The 9,311-nt window shown below is 42.9% G+C and overlaps 2 protein-coding genes across 2 annotated transcripts in view; both read right to left on the bottom strand.

Moving 5' to 3' along the window:
- The window catches only part of cdkn1bb (cyclin dependent kinase inhibitor 1Bb), a 2,978-nt gene extending 383 nt beyond the window's left edge, over positions 1 to 2,595 (bottom strand). The window contains exons 1-3 of the mRNA XM_072434771.1: positions 2,128 to 2,595; positions 1,862 to 1,964; positions 1 to 928 (exon numbers count right to left, since the gene is read on the bottom strand). The exon at positions 1 to 928 is cut by the window's left edge and continues 383 nt beyond it. Of these exons, the coding sequence (XP_072290872.1) occupies positions 1,867 to 1,964; positions 2,128 to 2,566 (537 nt within the window). The 5' untranslated portion in view covers positions 2,567 to 2,595 and the 3' untranslated portion in view covers positions 1 to 928; positions 1,862 to 1,866. The remainder of the gene's footprint in view (positions 929 to 1,861; positions 1,965 to 2,127) is intronic.
- A 1,846-nt stretch (positions 2,596 to 4,441) lies between these two features.
- On the bottom strand, positions 4,442 to 9,092 carry yars2 (tyrosyl-tRNA synthetase 2, mitochondrial). The gene is made up of 5 exons (XM_072435512.1): positions 8,290 to 9,092; positions 7,096 to 7,263; positions 6,856 to 7,011; positions 5,878 to 6,048; positions 4,442 to 4,729 (listed from the first exon to the last, which is right to left on the bottom strand). Exons 1-5 carry the CDS (start codon positions 9,078 to 9,080, stop codon positions 4,570 to 4,572), a joined length of 1,446 nt encoding a protein of 481 aa, XP_072291613.1. The 5' UTR covers positions 9,081 to 9,092; the 3' UTR covers positions 4,442 to 4,569.
- Positions 9,093 to 9,311: the final 219 nt, after the last annotated feature.

Raw genomic sequence — 9,311 nt, 5'->3', positions numbered from 1 at the left:
ACACTTATATTTGCATCCTCAGCAGGCAAACCATGCGAGTTTTAAAATACAATTATGGAAATTAACTCTAGGTTAGTGATCACAATACAATAGAATGTGAAGTCGTATACAGAAGCAACCATGTATTTGGTATTGTAGGACATTCGGCCCATGTCAGACAGCCTCGTCCTCACCAGAGCCTAAAGGCGAAAGAAACAGTCACGCTAACACTCTGTGCAGTTTGTATGGTCTTTGTCCTTCAATATCTGAGTACCTCTACTCTACAGAGGGAGCTAAAGAGTCGATTCCAGGTTTAGACTGACGCCAAAGCACCTAAGAAAATAAATAATGTTTTATATACTGAAGATCAAATAGAACTAGCACTGGAGAAGGGGAAACTGATAAATTAGGGGGAAACTTGCACTTTGTGACACTGAAATGACCAAAACAATTGAGCTACATTTGTACCGTTCTTCACTGCGGATTGAGGAGGATGACGAGTGAAGGCGCACTAAAACTAAGAAACCATGATTTGAAATTGTAGCATTGCCTTTTAGAAAGTAAAAACAGAACAGCATTTGGGAAACATTTCTCAAACTACACTGCAATTCTTCAAGTTAAATCAAAATTCACACTTGTTTTTGAACATAGAGATTTCTTTTCATATCATATTTTTATGTGCTACATATGGAGAGAAATATAATATTATATAATATATTTATGTACACACAGGTAGTAAAAATGAGCAAAAAAGGAAATCAAACCTAATTGCACACTGCTACATTGACTGCTTTTAGAGGCAGCAACTTTTAATTAAGTGCCACAACTTTAGTGTTTCTATTCAGTGCTTCAACAGCGTCCTCCCGTCGTCAGGAGAGATGATATGTTTCTGGTGCTGTAGTTCCTCCTCACATTGGCCAACACTGAGTTTTCCCCGAGGGACAAGGCTCTGTGAACACACCAGCAGAGGGTTAGTTTAGTTTGCTGCTTTGAAACACACATTACAAAAGATAAAAGCAACACATTCGAAAAAAGGAGACACAAAACTAACGGCATCTGGAAAAACAAAGAAAAACATACAACTTAGGATGACTTGGGGACTATAACGTTTTAAATAAGCAACAGCCTCACCTAATGCCACTGCTGCCACGCAATTCAGAGTGAATAATAGTGCATTCAGTTTGTCCCTGGCTGAACAATAGATCCTCCTGCTCTGTGTTCTGGACTCTGTGCAGATGTGCACTACACCCCTGTGCCACTGGTGTCACACACGCGCGCGCGCGCGCGCACACACACACCCTGACAGAGCCCCCGCCCCTTCCCGTCCCGCGCGGCTCGTGAGGGCAGTGGCTGCTGACGTGTTACTACTACACTGTTGTTCAGCACACTTGTTTACAATGCTCTAGGATCCTCGGGACGCACCGTGGCCGCGCTCGAAGCAGAAAAGCGGCACAAGAAGTCTCCAAAAACACACAGAACTATCACTAATCGATTATAAAAACATATCTTGCACGGAAGTCAAGAAAGAAAAACACAAGTGGTCGAAATAGACGATGGCGAGGAGTCTCTACAGGCGCGTAAGTGCGAAAGGGAAGGCGGAAACCTGACAACGCCCTTGACGCGGTAGCACAAAAACAAAAACACCTTGCTTGTCAAAAGTACGCACGCCCTAAATACTATTCAACTTGCACAATCAGTGAGCAGCCCGGGGGTTACGGCAAGGTTACTACAATAACAAATACTACTACTACTATAACTCTGAGGAGGTGACAAAACACTGCGGTGCGCCGTACACACTCGGCAAACTACATTTAAACGAAGAGTATTGTAAAAAAAAACTGTTGACACGGACACAATGTAGAAGTAGTAGCAGAAATCTTACCACTTTTACGTTTGCCTTTTGGGGCTCTTCTTTCTGGGCGTGTGCTCTGCGGGACACTTCTCCTCCGCGCTGCTGTGTGACCTCTTGCTTTGGGCAGAATGTTCTGTCGGAGCAAAGTTGGATCAATGAGTGACGTTAATACCGACTACAAAGGATCTTTGTCGTCCACATGCAACAGAAAAAACAACACAGTGGTGCACTTTAAACACCGCGTTCTACGGAGAAAACGCTCCTAAAGCAGAAAGAGGGAGAAGGAGAGTTCGTACCGTGGCATGCGTGTCTCTTTCTCATTCCTGCGCACTGCTCCGAGCACTCCATCGGCCCGTCGGACCGGCCCTCGCTCGGACTCACAACAACACAGCTATGGTTCCCGTTCAAATCCACATGGTTATTCCCAACGGAGCAGACGCCCTTCTCCCGGTGCGGCTGCCGGCGGGTGTAGAAGTCCGGCACCGTCCTACAATCCACCCGCTCCCAGCTCATGCGGCTGTGCGCGAGCGGCGTGTCACTGGCGAAGTCGAAGCCCCACTTGTCCGCGGCGTCCGCCTCCATCTCCCGCAGGTGTCGCTTTAAATCCTTCTTCAGGTCCTCGTGGTTGACCGGCTCGAAGAGGCTCCGGCAGGCGGACGGTTTGGGGTGCTCCGGCACGCGGGGGTCCGTCCTCTCCAACGTGGGGCTCCCGTTTGAAAGGCGCACATCTGACATTTTTTTTTGTAGTTTTCCTTTTTTGTTGTTGTTGTTGTAATTTTAACCCCCGTCCGTCCGTCGAGAAGCGATGCGAGCGGCGGCGGCCCGGAAGCGTCCGAACGTCTCACGGGAGGGAGGAAAACGAGCCGCTCAATAACAACGGGTATCTCCTCCTCTCTGTCGCCGAGCAGCAGTGTCCAAAACACGCGTAAAGAGGCGACTTATGCCATGCGCGCGTCGCGGTGCTGTCGGTAATGGCCGCGGCGACGTCGAGCCCAAAGCACGCTCCGGTGGTCATGAAAACAAGCGCCGGAGGGACTGGGGGAAGCTCAGTGAGTTTGGTCCGGGAGAGAGCGACGCTGCGGACGAACCATCAGTGCACAATATGGCGATTGAGAGAGACTGCGGATTGAGAAGAGAGGCTTGACTGCGGAGGGGGAAAAAAATGATTGACACAGCTATTTAAATCCATAGGAGGCTTCCCATTGGTCCAGTGGCTTAGGCCCGCCCCCGTCTTAAAGGTGGACCACCATAATGTGAAGCCCCTCGCGCTTCAAACTAGAATCACCATTTATATGTAAACTAATCATTATATGTATTTTGTATTTATATTCTTTTCTTCCTATAATATGATGTAGGGTATTTTTTACTTAAATGTATTGATTCAATTATACTTTTTTTTTTTTTTTTTTTCTCATTAAAATTAATTATATTTTGCAGAGGAAAATCTATCATGTAATGACCAACCTATTCATAAAAAACTGATCCCATTCAGAATGTTTTACTTGCTGAAAGTTGAATATATTGCTGGCATTTTACACCTTGCCTGAGACTACAGTTAGAACCAAGGTAACTACAGCTAAAACTGGCATTTTTACAGAACTGTTAATTAATGTGTACTGTCCCAGTTTGAATACATATAACTAATCATATTATAATAATAATAATAATAAAAAGATTAAGAAATATATTTACCAACAATGAAGGACTGGACCGACATTATGATTGACTTTTGAAAAATGGAGACAATCACATTTGGACTAAATTTAAAACTGGACAAATAGAAAGTCTTTGGGTGAAATTGGACAATTATGCTGGATTACATGTTTAGTACTACGAGCAATGTCTTTATACTTTCTCTGTGTCTTTTTCTGTGTTCATTTTGGTTTTATTCTGTAAAAGAAAAAAAAAACTGGGGATTATTATGATATATATTATACTTTTACATCACAATAAAAATAATTTATTTGCAGGAATATATAACTCTTTCAGATATTTTCTGTCGCTGTTAGAATCCAGTTGTGTATGATAAACATTTTTGACAGTGTAGTGTAAAAGCACGTTGTACAATTGTCTTCTTTTTTTTTTACTAACTAAAATAAATGTATACAATAAAAATAATTCTACAGCATTTGGAATCTTGTAAGTGTAAATATAATATCAACACTTTTTACACCAAGTGAAGAAACATCTTTTCTTGGAAAAAATATTGAAACCGTGGGAACTAGACCTAAAAATATAAGATAACTATTCTTATTAAAAAATATATAATTTAAATGAAACGTATACGTCTAGACCAATTTTGAAAATAAACAAAAATAAACAGCACCACTCGATCTGCAGAAACACAGACACTGTTTTTGAGTATGTGTGGTTTTAAGAATATTAAAATATAAAAGTATAAAATATAATTTCTTAGGATAGAACTGTATCAATACATTAAAATGAAATGATATAATTCTGTATTTTCAAACTAAATTTCTGGACGGTGTCGGTTACTTTTTAAAAAGGAGGTGAGGTTATGGGTCGACCCGACACGCGTGTTAGCTGGGACAATGCTGCCCCCTAGTGGTTTTGACGCATAGTTGAGCAAATATAAAGAGTCTACAAGAGTTTTATTAAATTTGAAACTTATTTAATACTATACAGAATCCTTATATGTACAAACCATATACATCTTATTACAATAACAATAGCCCTACCTGAAATGTAAGAGCTTTAAAGTTTTAGTGTCCAAGGCCTCATAAAGTGAGCCACTTGATGATATAGAAGTTCTTCTTGCCCACTCGGATCAGACTCAGGCCGTTGGACAAAATGTGGAATTTTGTGACCAGCACCTGGTCTGGGTTGTCCGCTCTGCTGTGATTGATGTGGACGGCTCCTTCAGTCACCATACGATGCCTGCACAAAAACATGGCAAGATGCTTCATTTTAACCAAGAGTTGAGCTCAAATATATTGTTAATTTTGGCATGAGTGGCATTAAGAACATACTTTAAAAATGCCCCCTTTTTAAACCACTATTTCCTTGATTCTAAAAGGTGATCTTTTTATTATTACTTTGTTTGTTTGGTAAAACCGTCTTTGAGTGCCCAAGTACTATATAAGTTTGATGTATTACTATTATTATGACTATTACCATTAAGATTATGAATATTATTATTACTACAACAACTCTAATAAAGTAAAGTTTTAGTTATCATTTAACCTTTATTTAACCAAGAGATTCCCATTGAGATTAAAAACCTATTTTTCAAGGGAGTCCTGGCTAAGAGGCAGCAAATTTAAATAAAATGGAAACACAAATGAGCAACAATAAAATCACATGATGAATCACAGATTATGAAAAACAAGAGCACATTATTGAAGCTAATGCTGTCAGTTTGGTTTCAAAAGGCATTTAAGGAGAGGAATTCAGTATATTCCCAGTCTTTCTGCAACATGTTCCAAGCAAAAGGCGGCTTTTAGCAGATGTACCATGCTATTTAACTAATTTTGACATTTTAAAGAGACTCAAGTATTTTGCAGTGGTAAGGCCAAAAAGAAAAAAAATGTGCGTTTCCGGTAACCCGACCGAGCTGGATTTCAAAATAAAGAAAACCCGACCTTAAACATTTTATCGTATATTTACTGGCCGTACGTTTTGAGAACGTTTTGTCAAATTGTGAGAGAGAATCCAAAAGCTGTGGGGAAAAAAAAAAATCACCTGTGGGGATCGTAAGATATGAAAATCGCCGCACTTTTGATAGGTTTCGTTTTACCTAAGCGTGCAAACCGGCTGGGTCGTCCCTAGATCATACACTCCTAACTCATGGAAGTCAGAATCAGTTAGGAGTGTATGATCTAGTGCCTGTGCAGTGGCGACAGGCACGCCAGGGGCATTAGCGGTGAAGATATTTTGCGTGACGGTCAAAAAATGCTCACATCACGTAGTGACAATAAGAAAAATAGTAATAATAAAATATTACCATCCCAGGCCCTAAATCTAATACTTCCTTTTGACACGAGCGACGTAATACTGTTTATGCCATAGTTGGTGCTCGGCCTTACCCTCTCGGCCCATCCGGGATGGCGTTAACTTTTCGGCAGGCCTCTAACACGGTGGTCCCTGGTTCATACAGTGTCTCGTGGAAAGGCGCCTCTCTGAAGAGCTCCTGTAACTCCTCATCCGTCATCTCCTCCAGAGCCTCCACACTGCTGTTGTACAGAGCGTTGGTGCATCTGCAAAAACAAAAACATTCATCATCAACACATGTGTTCATGCATATACCTTTTTTTTGTCATGGCCATTTTTCCTGCAGACAATAGAAAAAAGGCTGTTTTTAAGGTCACAAGGCCTTGAATGTGAGTCTTAAGGGCGGCATCTGGTGGCCAAATAGTACAGTGCACTCGTTCCACTTAGTTCAGCAGTGTTCTCTACGGCGGTGTTCTCTACGGCGGTGTTCTCTACGGCGGTGTTCTCTACGGCGGTGTTCTCTACGGCGGTGTTCTCTACGGCGGTGTTCTCTACGGCGGCATTTTTAAACCTTTGAGACGCGGCACACTTTTTTGATTGAAAATATACCACGGCACAACACCTACTAAAACATGATCAAATCAGAACTTTTACTCTGATTATAGCATTGGGCACATTTTCATTTGTAAATTAAATGAATAAATAAAATAATAAATAATAATAATAATAATTAAAAAAAAAAAATTAAATCAATAAAAATAAAAATAATAAATGTGGCCACTATCTGGTTCAACCACGTCTGGTTTGGACTGGATGGACAATGTTGATGGGTTTACTTTCTAATTTGGTACAGAAGTTAGCTCCGGACAACCCAAAATAATATTAAAATAACAATACTAATTAAATCCATGTGTGAATCCGTGAACTCAAATTGGGCATTTTGTCAAAGCATATTTGGCTAAATCTAATGTGAATCAAGACTACGGACAAACAGCACAGTACCACATCTACATAACCAAGACTCATGTTAAAACGCTTGATTATAAAGCCAATGCAAAGTTCTCTTCACAAACCTCTTGGCGCTCTCCAGCCCCTCTCTTCCATGCACCAGTTTGGTCACCTCTGCGGCCAGGCGCTTGTGTGCCAGGCGTTTGCTTGGATCTTCCCTCTGCTGTCCCATCAGTCTCTCAATCTCAGCCAGGGGCAAGAAAGTGAAGAGCTTCAGAAACCTGGGGGCAAGTGCAACACGCAAACAAAGCAATTACTAATGAGTATGAGTGATCAAATCAATCAGCCTAAAAATGCACACACACCTTTCTATCACAGAGTCTGGTTGCCTTATGAAGAACTGATAGAGCTCAAAGGGGGAGGTTTTGTCCCGGTTCAGCCACACTGCGTTGCCTGCAGTCTTCCCCAGTTTGTCTCCAACAGAGCTAGTGACCAGTGGGACGGTCAGGCCGTACACCTCCTGCCCACTCACTCTGCAACGGAATAACAAAGAACAAATAAAACAGAGCAGTTATTCCCAATGTTTGCTGCATCGGCCCCCATTTTTGATTCGAAGATGCCATGGGGCCCCCAAATTATAATTTACACTTTCATCCAAAGAATGTGTTGTTTTTTCTCTTAAATTTACCCATAAAACACATAATAAACACTGTACACTTTAAATTAATTTTAAATTTTCTTTAATGTGCTTGTTGTGAGGGCATTTGGGAGCCCCCCTGAAGTCCCCCGAGGCCCCTGGACCTTACTTTGGGAGCGACTGGTGAAGAGCACGAGTCAAAGATACTTTTTCTTTCTTCAGTAATTCCCACTTGGACCCTGAACTTAAAGTCTGTGGCCCGGGCGATCTTTATATTTTTGAGTAAATGATTGCTTGCTACTTCCTCCCCACAGTGAAGGAGGGTCTTTGCATTTGCTTATTTCCTTTGGACATTGATTAAACTTAAAACTTATTTTATTGACTCATGACTGATTCTCTAACTTTCTGTTGGTTAGATCCAGGGGTGGAAAGTAGCTAATTACAAATACTCGGATTACTGTAATGGAGTAGATTTACTTTTTAAAAAGTTTGAGTATATTTTCAGTGAGTATAGTGAAGTTAAGTCCCAATATACAGCGGTCTCGATTTAGCTGCTTTTTCTTCTTACTAAACTTACAAACATCGCTGCATCGCCTGCTCTTCTTGGTCAGAACTTAAAGAATATGCAGATTGCCATTTAAAATACCTAATTATGCTTTAAACTGTTAATTGAATCAAATTCTGTACGAAGACAGAACTATTATCATACTGAAACCATGTTAAAAAGCAAGTGCACATTTTACTTTCACTTAAGCACAAACGTGGCTGCAGTACTTGTAAATGTACATTTTAAGTCATGTAACTGTACTTTTACTTGGGTACAACTATTCAGTACTCTTTCCACCACCGGTTAAATAAAAACAATAGAACTTCTCTCCCATACGGACAACACTTCTGGGTGACAGACACTTCAGGTCATTACTTGTGGATGTAGTCGTGTCCAGACATGAGGTTCCCCAGCTGGTCAGTGCCTCCCAGCTGGACCTTGCAGCCGTAGATCTGGTGGAGGTGATGGAAGTCGTGGGCCTGGAACACTTGGTAGGTGAACTCGGTGAGGCTCATGCCCTCCGCGCTCTTCAGCCGGGACTGCACGCTGTGTCGGCTCAGCATCGTCCCCATCCTGAAGTGTCTCCCGGCCCGGGACAGAAAGCTCACCACGTCCCAGTCTTTGTACCACGCCAGGTTATTCAGCACCGTCACCGTGCCCAGTCTGTGCGCGCCGCTGTGGAAGAACAGCTCGTGGTTGGTGAAAATCCTCTGGAGGCTTTCTCGGATACTGCGCGTGTTCGCCTCCACCGCGTCCGGAGACAGCGCCTCTCTCTCGGTCGTCTTCCCGCTGGGGTCGCCGATCTGCGCCGTGGCTCCTCCGAGAAGGGCCAGGACGTGGTGCCCCGCGCTACGGAAATGCAACAGGCCGATGACGGCGAGTAAGTTCCCCACGTGGAGGCTGTCGGCGGTGGGGTCGAAGCCGCAGTACACGCTCTGCGGGCCGGACAGGAGCAGCGCGGGCAGTGCGTCCTGAGCGGCGTGCTCCGGGAAAGAGTCACGGATGACGCCGCGTTTGTGGAGGTGCGGCAGTAACAGCGCGCTGCAGGCCCGGGCCGAGTGGTGCAGTCCGGCCGCGAGAGGGAGGAAAAGACGCGGTCGTTTAGGGAGAATGTAAAGACTTTGTTGTGAGACATGAGCGGCGCAGCGCGCCATGGACGCCGCCATGTTGGATTGTGACGCAGGCGCAGAAGAAGTGGAGAAAGTACAACGAGCGCAACAGCGACCTCTAGTGCGTGATTTATTTTATAGACTTTAAAACCACCATCAGAAGGTTCAAAATACTGGAAATGAGGGGAAAAGATGTAAACGTTAACAATTATTTTCTATAAATAACTGATCAAAGTGCTTGTGGGTTTATAACGAAAATTAAAATAACTGTATGCGACCTTCTGGAGC

The sequence above is a fragment of the Eucyclogobius newberryi genome, unplaced genomic scaffold (genome assembly GCF_026437365.1).
Source record: "Eucyclogobius newberryi isolate DKJ021-1_F unplaced genomic scaffold, fEucNew1.0.hap1 SCAF_7, whole genome shotgun sequence".
Lineage (NCBI taxonomy): Eukaryota > Metazoa > Chordata > Actinopteri > Gobiiformes > Gobiidae > Eucyclogobius > Eucyclogobius newberryi.
This window is presented reverse-complemented; position numbering and strand designations above follow the sequence as displayed.